This window comes from Lentinula edodes (genome assembly GCF_021015755.1).
Source record: "Lentinula edodes strain Le(Bin) 0899 ss11 chromosome Unknown C8R40scaffold_10, whole genome shotgun sequence".
In the NCBI taxonomy this organism is placed as follows: Eukaryota; Fungi; Basidiomycota; class Agaricomycetes; order Agaricales; family Omphalotaceae; genus Lentinula; species Lentinula edodes.
In genome coordinates, this window is record NW_025764316.1 from 901177 (window position 1) to 920934 (window position 19758).

Consider the following 19758-nt stretch of genomic DNA (forward strand, 5'->3'; position numbering starts at 1 on the left):
GTTCCGCACATGTCACCTGACCGGCGTGACATGACCTTCAAAAATTAATAGCAGCCGTTTATCGACATATATAGAAAATTGGTTTGCAAGGAAAGTTTTGCTATAGGGATGCAAAACTTTCTGCGCAAACCAATTTTGAGAAGGCAGATTTATGAGACTGCTATTAATTTTTTCGTGGATCAAAATAGCAGTGGGTCACAGTCACCTGACGTGTGCGGGTCTTGCTTGAGCTCTACCTTAAGAAGCAGAAGTCAAGCACGACCAAACACGATAACCATCCTTTAACTTGAACCACGACAACCCAATTATGACATATAAGATCTCTCCAAGTGATTTGGCGTATCCTCTCCCACTTCCAGTCTTAACCGGCGCAGAACTAGCTGCTCATGCTTGGGATGAAGAGGAGATTTGTTTGCATAGTGTTTCCCCATTGCAGCGCATGGAGCTTCCTTATGTTGGGATCATCTTCGACATCTGCCTTCGTCGTTGGTATCGAGTCATAGCTCACCATGAATATCCACCCAGCTACCATGACGATCCGGATAGCATATTTGATGATCCGTACTGGCTTTCAGTGCTTCAGTCAAGTGGACATCGTGGTCGCAACGACTTCAATGAGATTCGAGTGAATGATATAGATGGGTCGTTGACATACTGCTTGAACCCGATACATTCTAGTGGTATTCCAATCTATGGACTTCAACCTCCACCCCTCGCTTCGTATATTCCATCAATTCCCTCCCATGATCTGAAGCAGAGGCAATACCTCTTTCGTTCTACGGAAACATGCTCAGTGCCCTCGCGTGGCTGGCAAGGAGTCGTTTTCAAGCAAATCCTTCAAGGTCGTGGAGAGGTTACTCGTTTCAATAGAGAAATCACCCTGCTACACCTTCTTCGTGAAAGCGAATACTTTCTTCCATTGTTAGCCTGTGTTGTGGACACAACCGATCGAATGCGAGGCTTCCTCGTTCCTTTTGGAGGTACTCCTTTGGATAAATTACCTACCATTCGATGGAAGATGTTCTTGAATGTATTGCAAGGGTTGATAGCAATTCATTCAATACCTGCTCATGCACTTGAAACATTGAAAACAGCGGAAGACTTGGAACTTGTTGAGCATGGGGATATCTGTGCTCGGAATGTGCTTGTGGATGAATCAGGAAAGTTATATTTGATAGATGTGGGTAGTAGGACGGAAGATTATCCGGGAGATCGGAGGGCGTTGATCGATATGATGATCGACTTAAGGGCCAAAGCAGGAAAGGGGGAAGATGAAGTTTTGATGGAGAAGATGTTGAAGCTACTGGGAGGCTCGTTGACGCTCCCAGATATAGCCAAGGTATTGCACACAGCCAGACCTTCAGATATCAATGGGATACTCCGGCTTGACGAAGCGGCGGATGGTATTTCATGACATCCGTGACTTCACATAGTTTCAAATTTCGTAGATAAAACGTGTCTAACTTTTCTGAGGACTGCAACTCATTCTAAGCCTAATAATCTGTAGGAAACTGATAACTGCGAAATCTGTGTCAAATATAATATCCTATACAGAATCAATGGTCCCCTGATGGCTTCGAAGACAATAGGGACAGTGGAGTAGGGGCTCTCGGAGTCCAATATCTAATCGCATATCTTATCCATTTACATGTTGTTATCTATTTGTTTGTAGGAGTACAGCAGGTATTCAGTAGGCGGAGAACAATTGAATCAACACAAGTCATCCATTCATCTCAGCGAGCAGTCGGAAGTCCCAGTCCATCTTGTGATGACAGCAATTTGATCCATACATACCAGGATTCAATTTAGGCCCCCGGATAGCAAAGTAACATGTACTCCGATTTTGAGAAAAAAGCCAACATTCTGGCTCCGACATGCAGTTCAGCAGGTTGTTTCATCTCGAGACCACCCTCTGAAGATACAACGAACTTACAGGCAACTGAAGAAACAGGCAGCGATTTAGACCTCAAAAATTGGTGTAAGACCTGGGTCAAAATAGGTCTTAAGGTAGGGTTTGGTGTATGAAGGTTTATGTTGTAGCATGCTAGGAGCAGGCTGGAGCTCGAAGGGAGCTACGGGAACCGCAACCGAGGACAGGAATGACCTAGTAGTGGCTGGGGCGAAGAGATGGTGACCCTTGAGGGGGTTCCTAGGAGGTCCAGAGAGGTCCCTAAGGCGTAGGGAGGTTAGGTAGATAGACGGAACCTTGTAATATCGCGTAGTAGGAGTTTATCAAACGAATTATCCTCAGCGTATCGTAAAAAGCTCTTCATATAATCTGTATATACCTATCAAACGAATTATCTACAGAAGAGTAAGTAAACTGAGAATAGAGATATAGTAAGATTTAATAAACTCACCTAAAAAGCTGAGGGAGAGGAATTCTCGAAGCTACTGAATATAAATAAAATATACCGACGGTAGACTAAACGCGAAACACAAGATAAGGAAGATAAGATGAAATACATATTCTTGAAGTGTTCCTGACCGGACTCGTATAGCCCGCTTTGGCCCAATGTCCATATTCGTTCAACACTCCCCTAGTCTCGGTCAGGGACCAACTTCCTAAGACCAAGAAGGGACACTTGTCGAGTGTGGATAGCGGCACCGAGGGGCTTGGTGAGGATATCCGCTGGGTTGTCCTCCGAAGGGGTATATTCGATAGTAATATCACCTTTCTCTACTGCATCTCGAAGAAAATGATACCGAATATCGATGTGTTTTACACGCGAATGAAACTTTGGATTCTCGGAGATCGCTATAGCTCCTTGGTTATCACATCGTATGAGGAAAGGACGAGGAACTTCATGACCTAACTCCGATAGGAAGGAGTGTACCCATTTAGCTTGTTGGACCGCTTTGGCAAGACCGATGTATTCAGCCTCTGTAGTCAATAGCGCCACAACATCCTGACGTTTTGACATCCAGAACGTTGGGCCCCCTGCCATCATGGTCAGGACACCCGAGGTTGAATGACGCGTGTCTACACATGACGCGTAATCGGCGTCGGCATATACGATTGGGGATAATCCTCCAGGAGCCATCTTAGTATAGGTGATCCCAAGATCCCGGGTTCCACTAATATAGCGTACTAGGTGCATAAGATGTTGCCAGTGGACCTTTCGAGGATTGTGGGCAAAACGACTGAGGACGTTCGCGGCATGTGCTATATCCGGACGGCAAGCGGCAGCACCAAATTGAACGGCTCCTAAGATTTCTTGGTAGGGTTTTTCTCGCATAAACTCGATGTCCTCGGTAGAAGGAGGGGAAGTCCCCATCGAGAGAACAGCGCCATTCGGGAGGGGAGTAGATTTAGGTTTCATGTCTTGAAGACCGTGATGGCTGAGGAGATTATTCCAATAGGCAGGCATGGATAAAGTAGCTATTCCCTGGTCTCTGTCATGCGTAAGCTTCATGCCGAGAGCGAACTGTACGCTGTCAGTTTCTTTGATTCTATACTTCGACCCGATCTCCATCTTTGCCTTTTTCATCTCTTGGATTGACGAGGATCCGCCAAGCGTATCATCCGTGTATGTACCGGTCATGGTCTCCCCTGATCCCGATACTCGACTCCTCACACACTGGTCAGCTTGATTCCGGGTATATCCAAGTTCTCTGTATGTTCCGTCGAGAGTCTTCCACCAGTTTCTTCCCGCCTGCATCATACCATAGATGGACTTCTGAATCCGCATGACCTTCCCAGTATTTCTCCCGGGGAACCCTTCGGGGGGCCACGCGTATATTTCTTCGTCGAGATCAGCATTGAGATAAGCCGAGGCAAAGTCGATCTGCCATATGTGGTAGCCGAGAGTAACCCAGAGAGCTATGAGTATTCTGAGAGATTCGAAACGAAGTACCGCTGCAAATGTATGGTGGTAATCCCTACCCTCTTCCTGAGTCCTCCCATTTACTACCAGACGAGCCTTTTCTTCAACAATTTTTCCATCCCCGTCGAACTTATGAGCTAATACCCACAGGGGAATCAGGATAGTGGCTCCAGCTGGAGGATCCTGCAAAGGTCCGAAGACACCGAATTCCCTCATGCGTTGAATCTCCTTTTCAATGGCGGGAGACCACCTGTCAGGATCTTCCATTGCCTTTGAATAGCTTTTGGGGACTGGTGTTATTCCAATGGCCGTGAGTGCAGTGTTATATTCAGATGATACTTCGTTGAATTCTTGCACTACAGATGCTAGGAGTGCTCGGTGTTGGGTAGGTGGATTTATCAGAGACTGTGTAGAATATGGTTCTGGTGGAGTAGTGGAAAGCCGGTTTGAGCGACGAAGGGGGACGTTAGGATCCGGCTGGAATTTAGTTCGAGTCCGCCGAGTGGGAATTTGATTAGGAATTTGAAGAGTTTGATCGGGTTTTGTTGGCAAAGTCGTCTCCGAGGTATTTGTGGCGTCCGAGGTGTCTATGGCGTTAGGCGGAAGTATTGGAACGTGTTCGTAGTTCCCTTGATCCTCTTCTTCCTCCCCTCCACCTGGCGCCAGGGTACGCCGAGGTATGCCTTCCTCAAAAGTAACATCCCGACTTGTGATAACCGTTCCATTTCGCAGGTATAATAAATATACACCTCGTTCTCCGTAACCCACCATTTTACCCTCCACAGCTCTTACATCAGTTTTCCCCAGACTTCCATCTACAATGGTTGCCCAACCCCGAGCCCCAAATGGACGAAGGTGAGATATATCTTGACGCACCCCCCAAAAAATCTCGGCGGGAATACGGAAACCATTTCGTGTCGAAGGTAGGAGATTTTCTGTGTATATGACATATGCCGCTGCCATAGCCCACAGATTGTCAGGTAATTTAGACTCATGGAGGATGGTACGGACTTTAGCAAATGTAATCCCATGTTTCCTTTCGGCGACCCCATTAGCTGAAGAGGAATATGCCAGGGTTTGTTCAATTCGTATGCCGTGTAAGTCAGCCCACTTCCTCCATTTTTCGTTGATAAATTCTTTCCCCCCATCGACCCGTACACATCGCAGTCTCTCCCCAGTCTGGTTCTCAGCAAAGACTCGGTAATTCTCCATTGCTATGAGGGTCGACTCTGCTTCCTTATTCGCGAGGTAGTAATCCTTGGTAAATGCAGAGTGTCCGTCGACAATAGGAAGTGAGTAATAATATCCTCCCCTCGACATAGTTCTCATAGGTCTGGTAAGGTCTAGATGAACACGTTCCAGCAATTTCTTCTCTGTATCAACGTGTGCATCAAATGGTCTTCGTACAGCACTCCCCATCAAGCAATTTTCGCATTTCCCTTCACCAGCCATCGTATCTTTCGCGATCGCGAACCCATCGACAAGGTGGTGGTCTTTCAACAGGTCGAGTCGAAAATGACCAGCGTGGGCTAGTCGCCTGTGCCATGTGCTAAGGTCTACCGGGTGATGTAGCGAACGAGATTTGGTGGTAAGCGCTGTTGTTTTTGCTTCATCGAGTTTGTAGAGACCATTCGATCCTCTCCCAGTTAGGAAATGTGATCCTTCCGGTGAATAGAACTTCATGCAGCCATTCCCAAAATGAACCTGGTAACCAAGTTTGTCGAGTCGAGCTATGGAGATGAGGTCAGACGAGATAGTGGGGCAATGGAGTGCCCCTTCAAATATGAGTGTTATAATCTTCCCATTTTCCATGACTGTTTTCTTTGCCTTCCCGACTCCCTTAATAACCAAACCCGTAGATGCTTCCAAAGACTGACCCATCCTATCACACTCCGTGTAGGTCATGAAGTCATTTCGATTTCGAAAGAAGTGGTCTGTGGCTCCTGAGTCTGCGTATAGCTCTCCGGTTGGGTGAGGCAAATCAGATGCTGTCATAGCATAGTGCAATGTAGGTTCGCCAATGGCCATGGATGATGTTGGATTCTGATTAACGGTTTCGTCTTTCTTTCCTCTCCACCATGATGGGTATTGTCCTTCCTTCCCTCCTCCTTTCCTGAAGCACTCATCCTTCAGATGGCCAACACGTCCACAGTTAAAACACTTTTTATCTCCGTTTCCAGATCTCGCCATCTTTCCTGCAATCATCGATTCTAATTGTTCAATTCTCGACAATAACGCAGCGTGTGGGGAAATAGGGGTAGTAGCCGTGTGCGCCTGGGATATATGATCACCAGATACAACCGCATCAGGCCGGTTCTCTACATGAGAATATTGGAAGGAAATCTGCTGGATCACTGATGCTGCGGTAGGGTAGAGGGATGTGTTCGCCGTTATATTCTGGATAATATTGTCGAATGCACTTGTAGGAAATGCGGCTATGGCTATTTCCCGGAATTGGGAATCCGAGATAGCATTCCCAGCCTCGACCGCATCCTTCTGCAGTGCACGAAGTTGGTTAAAGAACTCGTCAATCGGAATGGTCTCGCGAAATGTCAGGGATCTTAGGTTTCTCTCCGTAAGTACTTTGCGCATCCCATCTTTTCTAGCAAACTCCTTCTCCAGCGTATCCAGGACTTCCTTCGCGGTCTTCTCATCTACGTCCGGCATCAGGGATGGTAGATCATCAACATGAGACTCTATTATCCCTCTGGCGCGGTCATTACGGAATACCCATTCCTCTAGGGAGGGATTTAGGGAGAAGATTGCTGTCGCCCTTGTTGGTTCTGGAGATGGAGGGGGAACTGTCCCAGTTCCTGCGTCAAGGGATGGAGATCGAGTGGGAGGGGAAATGGTGATGATAATTGGGGAAGGCTTGGTGATGGTCCCATTGGTGTAACCGAGAAGACCTTGGGTTTTCAGTGAGTTCACAATCCTTCGTTTCACGGGGGTCCAGCTGACTTTGACCCCTCCGTCAAATTTGAGATCTGCGGAAACCTCTGGAATAGGAGGCGGAACAGCACCATTACTAGCCATGATTTGTTTGGTTTCAAGATGTATGGATGCGGTGAACGTTGTGAGCTTTAGTAGCGCAGCAAGGTGTTATCTTAGTCGATTTAGATCAACAGCGGCGGGGTGTATAACCTATCATACGAATTATCCTCAGCGTATCGTAAAAAGCTCTTCATATAATCTGTATATACCTATCAAACGAATTATCTACAGAAGAGTAAGTAAACTGAGAATAGAGATATAGTAAGATTTAATAAACTCACCCTCAGCGTATCGTAAAAAGCTGAGGGAGAGGAATTCTCGAAGCTACTGAATATAAATAAAATATACCGACGGTAAACTAAACGCGAAACACAAGATAAGGAAGATAAGATGAAATACATATTCTTGAAGTGTTCCTGACCGGACTCGTATAGCCCGCTTTGGCCCAATGTCCATATTCGTTCAACAGAGTTGTACTTGCTAGAACGTCAATATAGGAATCGAATAGGTCGTAGATAGGATTGGGTCTCGAGGTTGTAGGCTCCCAAGAGGGTACACGCCCGGAAGGGGAGGTTCCCGGGAACTGGGCTTAAGGAGGGACGTCCTAGAGTGTTGAAGGTAGTAACGGAGAAGCGATACGTGGTTCGATGTGAAGAGTAGCTTCGACGTTGCTTAGATCGAGGTCCTGAAGCTTATAGAATAGCTAGGGAGCTCGAGGAGGTTTGGGGAGGTTAGCTCACCAAGGCGGTAGGCATTGGGGAGCTTTAGTATTGTTCGAGGGAGCTCGGGAACTCACTCGGATTGCTTAGACGTGAAGTAAAAGCGTGTATTGGATCGTATAGACGATTGCAGAGACGATAGACAAGAGTTGAGAGAAACAGAGGTAGAGAAATAGAGAGTAAAGAGAATTCCGTATAGGTAGCAGGTACAAAGGGACAGGGACTGGACCTATGTAAAGGGTGTGTGTTCAAAATATACCAAGCTAGGGACGTTTATGCTACGATGGTGCTTATATAGGCAAAAGGAGTAGACAAGGAACCATTATAGTAAACGAGCATTCAATGGGGATGGTATGAAGTGCGGAACCCATGAGGCTAAATTGATAGGGGATTGTCCGGCGGCATACACGAGTCGTGGAGCTGTTGCTTCAGATGGAGGTTAGCATTGGTCGGGAGGTTGGCTAGGGTTCCGTTAACGAGCTTGCCTCGTTTTTGTGTGAAAGAGAAAGGAAGGAATCTAATGGGCACTCCAACCAACCAATCTAATACACAATATGCGAGTTCACTGCTATCAAATTTATTTAATAGCAAGGGGTAGCGTTGGCAAAGGTTCCGCAAAGCTTTGAGAGCTAAGTACGAAGCTTTGATCAATCAATTTGAATCGTTCTAAGGATTTGATATATTCCTTTGATCAAGGTAGATTCAGCACGATTTGTACTTTGGTTTGTATTGATTTGGGTATATCAAGAATTGGGGGTTTGAATCAAAGTAAATTAAAACCGAAACACACAGACCCCTACGGAGGGCTAGAACTATGTGCTGGCACAACCACACAGCGTGATTTGCCCTTAAGACCAACGATTGATCCTAAGTTTGAAGAATACCCAACAACTGGATAGACTTCTCGCAGTCACAAGGAGCAGAACACGACGTTCCTATACTCACAAGTGCCGGGCCCGAATGGCTGCTAGCGAAGAGGTTTCAGTCTGGCGGGAGTGTGTCTTTCCTTTTTACGGATTGGCACTGCAACGTCGTCCCAAAATCACTTGTATTCCAGATACATCGGATCGCTATTTATACATACAGGATATAGAGTCGCACAGTACAATTAATTTAATACAATAAACGTTCGGAACCGCCAGGAAACTTCTACACTCGGTCAGATACCATTTAATTTGAATCTTCATGTCCTTATTTGGCCCGTATTGGTTCCAAGATTCTAGTATACCTCCAAACATAGGTAGGTACTTCGATATTCATTTAATTTAATTGTTTTTGGAGGATGACTCGAATGGTGTTCAACTGTCATTGCTGTTCAACACTTACTTCGATCGTTTGTCACCTCGTCCGGAGGCAAATCAGCTCTCCTCGATTCTAATCCTATCAATCTGATTCATCTGGATTAAACTAATTGCTTCTCTCTTTCAATAGACACCCATTGTGCCTATACTCAATCAAGGGAGTTACACATAGTATTCATTTAATTGCATTCTTCAATATTTTCTACGTCAGGACTCTTTGACATTCATTTGATATGTCTTCGGAGCCTCGCAGTACTTCGATCGTTCTTCTAGTCATTTTCCTCAACCATGCAACTTGATTGGTCTATTAGACTAAATCGCAGTCCTTTAGATTAATGCATGATCTTGTTCTAGAAGGAGTATTTGATAATTCCTGAGTTCTAGAAAGTCATTTCGAGTCAATCCTCGGTTCATGGTCACTTGAGTAAGTTCTTCCAAACTCCTGCCAGTGTAAGGTCCAATAAGAATACCCTTGGTATGTCATACGTGAATGGTCATCCTTCGGATGTAGTCCGAGTCTGGTATAATCCTGCTTGACAAACAGGTAGACTGCTATCCGTAGGTAGTATCGGGGATGGGTAAACTAACCAACTTGTGGTAGTATGGGTATATGGTCCCTTCAACTTATTAGACTGATTCAGTATCGACTTTGACTGTCAATCTGGGTCTCAATTACAGTCCTCTTGATACAAATCTATACGTGAAAATGTCACAATTCACAGCATAGACGTCTAGCCAAAATTTAGGCGTGTCACCGTCATGGGAGGTTATTTGGGAGGTGGGAAGGAGCTGATACGCGGTTCTGGGATGTCTAGGAGGTAACGAGGGGAGCTTTTTAGGGACAGGGCATGACAATTGGTCTCCTTTAGATTCACCTGCAAAAAATTTTCCTGAACGTCGATCCAAATCACTGAGCCCCCCAAGACCGAAGCAACCAAAACCTCTGATATCAAAAGTTCAGCCCCGACCAATGACCATGCAGCAACCACTAACACAGTTCTCTGGGGACCCAGACAACCCAATACAACCTGCCACTTTCTTGCAGGAGTTTGAGGTCCATATGACCGGGTTAATGACTCCACAGGCTGACCTTGCGAGTCACATCAAACCGTACCTCGAGCGTGATTCCAGAACCTGGGATTGGTACACTGAGGACCTTACGGCCACTGATCACACCGGGCCATGGGAGAGTTTCGAGACCAAATTCCACGTGTGCTTTCCTTTGCAGAAGAAAGAAAAAAAGTCAGTGAAGTCATACCTCAATAGTCTGGAGGGGGAACGGATAATGCATGAGCAGATCATGACAACTAGCGAAGATACTAACCAGGCCTTACCACCAGTGGTGGGCCGACCAACTACTTCACCTAGCAAAAGGCGCGGAGATTGAAAAGGAAAAAGGTCCTCCAGTCGGTACTTCCCCCGCTGTGAATCCTTTCTTTACCTCACGGAGTTGTTCCTGGAGTGTCTCAATGACCCGAGTGTAAGACCTGGGTCAAAATGGATCTTAGGGTAGGTTTGGTATATGAAGTTTTATGTTGTAGCGTGCTAGGAGCAGGCTGGAGCTCGAAGGGAGCCACGAGAACCGCGACCGAGGACGGGAATGACCTAGTAGTGTCTGGAACGACGAGATGATGACCCTTGAGGGGGTCCCTAGGAGGTCCAGGGAGGTCCCTAAGGCGTAGGGAGGTTAAGGAAGAGTGCGGGACCGTACAGTATTGCGTAGTAGGAGTTGTACTCGCTAGAACGTCAATATAGGATCGAGTAGGTCGTATATGCAACTGGGTCTCGAGAGTGTAAGCTCCTGAGAAGGGATATGTCAGGAAGGGTAGGTCCCTGGGGGCTGAGCTTGAGGATGGACGTCCTCGAGTGTGGGAGGTGGTAACGGAGAAGCAATACGTAGTCCGACGTGAGGGGTAGCTTCGACGTTACCTAGATCGAGGTCCCGAAGCTTACGAAGTAGCTAGGGAGCTCTGGGAGGTTTGGGGAAGGGTAGCTCACCAAGGCGGGTAGGCGTTGGGGAGCTTTAGTAATGTTCGAGGGAGCTCGGGGACTCACTCGGAAGGCTTAGACTTGAAGTGAAAGCGTATATTCGATCGTATAGATGATCAGAGAGACAATAGACAGAAGTAGAGAGAAACAGAAGTAGAGAAACAGAGAGTAAAGAGAAATCCGTATGGTTAGCAGGTACAAAGGGACAGGGACTGGACCTATGCAAAAGGGTGTGTGTTCAAAATATACCAAGCTGGGGCTTCAGGACATTGCGGCGTTACTTAAATAGGTACGGGAAGTGAACAAGGGAACATCTGGAGGCATGAGGTAGCTAATCGGAGGGAGGGAGGTAATCGAGATTAATACTTAAAGGGGTTATCGGCTAGAGGGTTTTCGTACGCGTGTCGGGGTGAAGGACGTTTGGGTAGCTGCGTCAGAAATACTTGGGGAGGTGTCTGGTGGTACTTGGGGAGGTGCAGAGGACATACAGGAGGTGGGTAGGACGTATGGTAACGTGCGGTGGGTACTGGGACTGGTCTGGTTGTAGCCAGGGCATGACATTACCCCCCCTTGTAACCCCTTCGCACCCTCGCGATGGGTAGGCGCGTTTTTTCTGGGCAGTCACCTGACATTCACGTGGTACCCGAAAATTTTCATGTTGAAGTCCGTCAGATCCTTGCTTCTCCCTTTCTTCCACCGCCTCAGTTCTTACGAGTCAAACTCTTCTAACTGCGATGTCTCCTATCCCTACTCGACCTCTTTCACGCACACCATCTCCCTTGTTACCCACCCTCACCGCTTTGGGAAAGGTACCTTCCCCGGCTCCTGAATCCAATAACGAGCTTGCCTCGTTTTTGTGTGAAAGAGAAAGGAAGGAATCTAATGAGCACTCCAACCAACCAATCTAATACACAATATGCGAGTTCACTGCTATCAAATTTATTTAATAGCAAGGGGTAGCGTTGGCAAAGGTTCCGCAAAGCTTTGAGAGCTAAGTAAGAAGCTTTGATCAATCAATTTGAATCGTTCTAAGGGTTCGATATATTCCTTTGATCAAGGTAGATTCAGCACGATTTGTGCTTTGGTTTGTATTGATCTGGGTATATCAAGAATTGGGGGTTTGAATCAAAGTAAATTAAAACCGAAACACACAGACCCCTCGCGGTGGGCTAGAACTATGTGCTGGCACAACCACACAGCGTGATTTGCCCTTAAGACCAACGACTGATCCTAAGTTCGAAGAATACCCAACAACTGGATAGACTTCTCGCAGTCACAAGGAGCAGAACACGATGTTCCTATACTCACAAGTGCCGGGCCCGAATGGCTGCTAGCGAAGAGGTTTCAGTCTGGCGGGAGTGTGTCTTTCCTTTTTACGGATTAGCACTGCAACGTCGTCCCAAAATCACTTGTATTCCAGATACATCGGATCGCTATTTATACATACAGAATATAGAGTCGCATAGTACAATTAATTTAATACAATCAATGTTCGGAACCGCAAGGAAACTTCTACACTCAGCCAGATACCATTTAATTTGAATCTACATGTCCTTATTTGGTCCATATTGGTTCCAAGATTCTAGTATACCTCCAAACATAGGCAGGTACTTCAATATTCATTTAATTTAATTGTTTTTGGAGGATGACTCGAATGGTGTTCAACTGTCATTGCGGTTCAACACTTACTTCGATCGTTTGTCACCTCGTCCGGAGGCAAATCAGCTCTCCTCGATTCTAATCCTATCAATCTGATTCATCTGGATTAAACTAATTGCTTCTCTCTTTCAACAGACACCCATTGTGCCTATACTCTATCAAGGGAGTTACGCATAGTATTCATTTAATTGCACTCTTCAATGTTTTCTACGTCAGGACTCTTTGACATTCATTTGATATGTCTTCGGAGCCTCGCAGTACTTCGATCGTTCTTCTAGTCATTTTCCTCAACCATGCAACTTGATTGGTCTATTAGACTAAATCGCAGTCTTTTAGATTAATGCATGATCTCGTTCTAGAAGGAGTATTTGATGATTCCTGAGTTCTAGAAAGTCATTTCGAGTCAATCCTCGGTTCATGGTCACTTGAGTAAGTTCTTCCAAACTCCTGCCAGTGTAAGGTCCAATAAGAATACCCTTGGTATGTCATACGTGAATGGTCATCCTTCGGATGTAGTCCGAGTCTGGTATAATCCTGCTTGACAAACAGGTAGACTGCTATCCGTAGGTAGTATCGGGGATGGGTAAACTAACCAACTTGTGGTAGTATGGGTATATGGTCCCTTCAACTTATTAGACTGATTCAGTATTGACTTTGACTGTCAATCTGGGTCTCAATTACAGTCCTCTTGATACGAATCTATACGTGAAAATGTCACAATTCACAACATAGACCTCTAGCCAAAATTTAGGCGTGTCACCGATGGGGAGGTGGAGTTGGATCAGCTGGCATTTACCATCGAGTCGCCATCTCGTCCCCAACTCCAGTTATTCGAGACAGTGTTCAACACTGGCAAGCCATTATCGGGTTATTGTCAGGACGACCCTTTGTGGCCTCTTCTTGCGGAGGTAGCTTCTCCTTGTTCCAACTGTGTCAAGTCCCCGGGCAAATGTAAGGTTCTGCCGAACTCCCCTCGCTGTACCAACTGCTCTGCGAAAAAGACTTGTAGTCTGGGAAAGGTCCTTCGGTATCGGTATTTTGCTCGTCGGTGCAGTCAAGACATTGCATACAGCCGTAGGTTTTTGGAGCTCCACGGGACTCCCACACATCAATCGACATGGGGTATTCCTTTGAGTACCTGGCGCCAATACGATGCTGCCCTTCAAGCTCGTACCTCCTCGACCTCCATCCTCCTAGAACTCAACATGCTTGACGAGAAGGATACCGCTGAGACTGACCATCAAGAATTACAGAAGTTCCTCGCTTTGCAACAGGGTGAGGCAGTCATCGCGGCGAATCGTAAGCGCGATCGTTCCCCTTCGCCTGTGGCTGGTCCTTCCAGCAAAAAGGTTCGGTCGGACGGTTCCAAAAAGCGTTCTCGTCGTAGGGTCCCTGTAGAGGGGGCAGCTCAGGAGTCTCCCCGTCGCGTTCGACTGGTGGTTCCTCCAGGTCGTTCAATGGGAGCCTCCACTTCCACTCCTGCTCTCCCTCGTGCCCTTCCCTCCTCCATGGAGGTATCTGTCAGGGACGAATCCGTGCAGGGTCCCAGTAGTTTGGTTCAGTTGGCAGCTGCTGCCGAGGCCCATTCCGGTGTGGCTCAGCGGTTTGTTTCCCCTTCCCCTGTTACGTCGCCTATAAAAGGTACTGGATCCGACTCCCTTCCTTCCAACATGCTGCCCACTTCGCGTTCGTTATTAGTACCCCGCACCCTCATCGCTCATCCCTATCGCGCTGAGAACCAGCGTCTTCTTGCTCGGGTTTGATCACTAGAGTCCCAGCTTGCCGATTCTCAGCGGGAGAATTCTTCTCTGACCACTGCCCTTCGGGATACCTCCCACGCCCTCGATGCTTGTCAACGGGAGGTCGAACAGCTTCTGTCCTCCAGCCATGAGGTCCTTCAGCATGAAGTCGAGTATCGCAGTGTGTTGGACCAGTTCCATGCCATGGATAGGGCTTTATCGGTGTTTCCTGGTCAGGTAAGTCGTGATTTAACTGGTATTCACCTCCCTTTTAATTTGACTTCCCTCTTGTAGACTGTTGTTCAGCGTCTCCAAGCATTGGAGGAGGAGCTCCGCGTGGTGAAAAGGGACCGCGATGTCGCGGTGGAGGAGCTCTCCACTGCTTCTCATAAGGCTTCTGAGTTGAAGACAGCCCTACTGCAGCAACAGGGTCTGGTAGACGAAACCAATGCTTTGGCGACCCGTCAGCGTCGTCGCTTGGAGGAGGTCCAGGAGGAGGTCCATCGTACTCGAGATCGTGCCGCCTTCGTGGAGCAGATGATCAAGGAGTATCCAGACGAGGGTTTCTACGAGGTGGTTCTACCTCCTCTTTCTCAGCTGGAGTGTCATATGCATGCAATTCACCCCATACGCTTCCCGGCCGGACTTCGGAATAATTACCTTGTGACTTATTTATTATTCCGAGCTTTCATCGAGGTCTTATGACTACTGTATTTGGGATGTATATAAGCTAGAATACTTTGTACATTGTAGTCAAGCTTGAAATCAAGTGTACCACCTTATCCCACTCTTTAATATCTCCTTTACCCTTTGCTTCCGGACTCCCGGATCATCAGGAACCCCATTTAGGCTGCTCATCCCAATCTTGCACTCTTGCCATAATTCCCGGGGACACCAACAGTGTGTGAAGGGTGTTGCTAATAGCTTCACCGACGTCCCACTCCCAGTGTGTACTACAGGCCAATACTCAGTTCCGGACCTCGGAATTATCCCGGGCCATTCCCGGGCCAGATCCGGCCTCAGAACCTCTATAGCTATTGACCTGTAGGCACGGTCTTGTCATGGAGGAGGACCTCAAGGGGGCCCAGGAGGACCTTCGTCGCGTCGCCACCTATGCACACCGCCTTTATCGTTCCAATCCCGCCACTGTCCTCCATCATCACAGTCGTTATATCGGTGCCATCATTGAGGCGGTCGTCGCCTTTCTCCGACATGGTCTGGCCTCCGACGACCCCGACGCCGTTGCCCACAACTTCCAACTTGCTCTGGATTACATGCAAACAGCCCGGGGTATTCACGGGGATCTCTATATGCGGTCCATCAGCAGCATTCAATGGTTTTTTAACAACGCAGTGGATGAGGACGAGGGTCTCCATCGCCTGGTGCTAGAGCACTCCCGGTTTGACAACGATGGTCCTATTCTGACCGCGGCTCAGCATGCTGGTTTCGCAGCCCCTCCCGAGGGTTCACTGGAGCCACCCCTCCATCGTCGGATGTTGGCGCTATCGACCGCCTTCCCTCATCGTGATGGTTCTGGAAGGTGGGACGATATTGTCCCCGCCATTCCTAGTCTTGACCAGTCGATGGTCGTATGGGAGCAGTTAATGCTGGAGTACCTTCACCACATAACTGATACCCCCATGTCCCTGCCAGTGCCATCGGACGAGCCTCCCGCGGCTGTAGGTGAACGTGTTTCTTCTCCCCCCGCTTCCTCTCATGTTCCTCTGTTCCTCCCTGAACAGGCCTCTCCGACCTCCCCTTCTCCCCCTCCTCCTTCTCCCAGTCTTCCTCCCCTCTTTGGTTCAGTGGCTGATCTCGCCATTGATCTTACTGGGGGTGACGACGAATTGTACGAGCCGGAGGAATCGCGTCGTGCTCGGGTCTCTGAGGCGGATGGGATGGATGCTGTCCCAAAGGAGGAACCGTTGTAGTACTTCATTGTCATTTCTTGTAATAGATCCTTGTTGCTAAATCGTTTTTTTGTAATTGTTTTGACCTTCTTCGTTAATTAAAGGGAACCTTCTTTATACTGTGTGAAAAATCAATAAGAGTGAAATCGTCGTGCATTCAGGTCTCGTAAGCCCTCCAATGCAAGTTGTCGTAGATAGTCGTAAACATGGGTTTGTCGTCCCCGTCGTGTCTTCATTGTCCTCGTTCCCCCCTCTACTCCCTTCTACCTTCCCGGTCCTCCTCCTCATCTTCCCGTGCTTCCTGTTCCAACGAAGCCCATTGCAGACGCGATGGCTGGCGTTTCCTCGGGTGGTGTTTGTGCCAGCTACGTAGGAGTTCGATCGAGCCCACCATACCTTCCCATCCTACCCAAGAGTTGAACTCGTCATTATACCCCTCCCATTTTACGAGGTATTCCACTTCCTCCGGTTGTCCCTTCTTGGGTTTGGAGTCAAGGATGTCCTCGACAAAATGCTCCGTCTCCCCTTTTATGAAGATTGGGGGAGGCGGGGAGGTCTGGCGTTTGAATTTGTCGTGGAAGTGAGGTTTCAGCCTGTCGACATGGAACACATTGTGAATCTTGTGGAGGTCCCCAGGGAGGTCCAGTCGGTAGGCATGACTTCCTACTTTCGACAAGATTGTATAGGGACCTGTCCACTTGTGGTCTAGCTTCTTCATAGGTCGTCTAGTCCTGACGTTCTCCATATTTAGCCAGACTTGATCACCCTCCTTCCAGTCCGGGGCCTCCTGGCGTTTTTGGTTCGCGTACTTCGCATAGGCCTTGTTAGCTACCCCGATTCGTTCCTGGAGGTACGCATGTAGCTCCTTGAGGTTGGACGCGTACTCATTGACCTCCGCTCCCTGCACCTGCTCCAGTGTAATGGGCAACTTTGGGTGATAACCCTTGTTGGCGAAGAATGGTGAGACACCTGTCGTCGTGTTTGGGGTGTTGTTGTATACGAATTCCGCCATCGGTAGGAGGAGGTCCCAGTCGTCCTGGTCGTAGGAACAATAGATCCGAAGGTATGCTTCCACAGATTGATTTACTCGTTCTGTTTGTCCATCTGTCTGGGGATGATATGTAGTAGATAGGCGGGATTCGATCCCTAATGCTCTACAAAGCTCCCTCCAGAATTGGGACACGAATAGGGAGCCCCGGTCTGAAGTTATGTCGGAGGGCATCCCATGCTTTGAGAAGACGTGTGTGATGAATAGATTGGCAAAGTCCTCTGCATTATCTGTCGTATGACAAGGAACGTATATGGCCTGTTTGGTGAGTCGACAGACTACTACAAGGATGGTGTCGTATTTCTCTGGACCCGCCGTGGCTGGGAGCTGGGTGATGTGATCTAGGGAGATTGAGGACCAAGGTCTTTGACCAATTGGTAACGGACGGAGGTTCCCGTAAGGTTTGGAGCGACTGGCTTTGGCTCTCAGACACGAGTGGCAGCTCCGCACGTAGTAGTTTACGTCTTTGGACAGTCCTTTCCAGAAGAACAGCTGGTTTACGAGCTTCTTGGTGCGTTTTTCCCACGGATGTCTCCTTAGTTTATGGTCGTGGTACGACTGTAGGACCTCCCTTCGTAGAGTCCCAACGTCTGGGACGTATATACGACCTCCCCTCTTTATCAGCCCATCCTCCCAAACAAGAGATTCCTCCTCGTTGCGTGCAATCCTCCTCAGTGCTTCAATTATAGTCGTGTCCTTTGGGGCTTCCCTTACTCGGTTTACTAGGAGGTCCTCGTTCATAAGGATGGTAGCGTTCAGTCGTTCTGGAGGTATGAGTACCCTTTCCCTCCCTGCTAAGGCCTGGTCCCTCGAAGCTCCCTTCTTTGGGTACACGTCTGATCTGCGGGTGAGTGCGTCCGGCTTGGCTCCCAACCTCCCTGGGCGATAGTTGATGACAAAGTCGTATCCTGAAAGTAGCTCTGCCCATCGGGCTTGTCGTGCTGTTAACTGCTTCGTAGTGGTGAAGTACTGGAGATTGTTATGGTCTGAGTATACTTGGATCTGGTGTCGGGATCCTTCGCAGTACGCCCTCCATTGTTTGAAGCAGTCCACGATGGCTAGGAGCTCCTTATCGTATATGTCGTAGTTTAGTTCCGCGGAGATCATTGATCGTGCATGGAAGGCGATAGGGTGTATCTCTCCCGTTTCGGGATCCAGCTGTGACAGAATCCCTGCAATAGCCAAGTCGGAGGCATCGCATTCGAGGATTACCGGTAGGTCTGGATTGTAATGTCCCAGAACCGGGGCTTCAGAGAATGCTGACTTCAGAAGTTCGAAGGCACTGCTACACTGTGGCGTCCAGTTCCACACTGAGTCTTTTCGGAGGAGCTTTGTGAACACCTTGGTGATTCCCAAGTAGTTGTCTATGAACCTCCTATAGAAGTTTGCGAATCCGAGGAACGCCTGGAGTTCCTTCACCGTCCTTGGTTTTGGCCAGTCCATTACTGCCTTCACTTTCTCTGGGTCCATGGACACTCCCAATGGTGATATGATCACCCCTGTCAAGTCCATGCCGCGGGCCTCCATTCCGCCGCTCGGTAGTCCGAAGATCTGCTCTTATTGTAATCTCTTCCTATTGTTCTTTCTCGCTACACATATCCTTTCGTCCTAGTCTCTCATTATTGTCTTTTACTCTTTCGTTCTAGTCTCTCCTTATTGTCTTTTACTCTACCCTGCAGGTACTACTCGTATAGCTCCTAGTAGTTAGTCTGGCGCTCCGCACCAATGCGCCGCTCCGTAGATATAAATACTGCCTGTACGCTACTGTAGTTCCTCAGTTTAATTATCAACTTAGATCTCCCTTCTCAACTTAACTCTTCTCTAAGTCTTCAGGCTCAACGCCTTGGAGTACTCCCCATTATAACCTTAGGACTTAGATGTCCTCTGGTTCACTCCTCGTCACCGGCGATACCGCCGCTCTGACCTGGCTGCTACTTAGCTCCTCCCTCTCTACTCTCGCTCTCCGGGGACTAACGGCGTAACGGCGGTGTTGTTAATAACTTCACTACTGTCCCACTCGTCTTCCGCACTTAGACACCTTGTGGCCTTGGCACGGTTCCACGGTGTACATGATCTTAACAACCCCCAAGTACTCGACGGTGTCGACATGGAATGCACATTTCTCCGGTTTTGTGTGGAGGTGATTTGCCCGTAATCGTTCCAGGACCTTCCTGACGTGCTCCACATGGGACTCCTCGTCATCTGAGTAAATCAGTATGTCGTCCAGATAGATCACTACACAGACGTCCACCATATCGTGAAAGATCTCATTCATAAAGAATTGAAACGCGGAGGGGGCATTCGTGAGCCCAAAGGGCATTACCAGGTACTCGAATGACCCATACCGAGTTCGGAATGCGGTCTTCCACTCGTGTCCCTGGGCTACCCTGACGTTATTGTATCCTGCGCTGACACGCCTAAATTTTGGCTAGACGTCTATGCTGTGAATTGTGACATTTTCACGTATAGATTTGTATCAAGAGGACTGTAATTGAGACCCAGATTGACAGTCAAAGTCGATACTGAATCAGTCTAATAAGTTGAAGGGACCATATACCCATACTACCACAAGTTG

At 48.0% G+C, this 19758-nt stretch overlaps 1 protein-coding gene across 1 annotated transcript; it reads left to right on the plus strand.

Annotated features, from left to right (window-relative positions):
• Positions 1–307: 307 nt before the first annotated feature.
• On the plus strand, positions 308–1414 carry C8R40DRAFT_1168777 (uncharacterized protein; the record flags this gene model as incomplete). Its single annotated transcript, XM_046231246.1, has 1 exon — positions 308–1414. The coding sequence occupies one exon, from the start codon at positions 308–310 to the stop codon at positions 1412–1414; it is 1107 nt and encodes a 368-aa protein (XP_046088517.1).
• Between the last annotated feature and the right edge of the window lie 18344 nt (positions 1415–19758).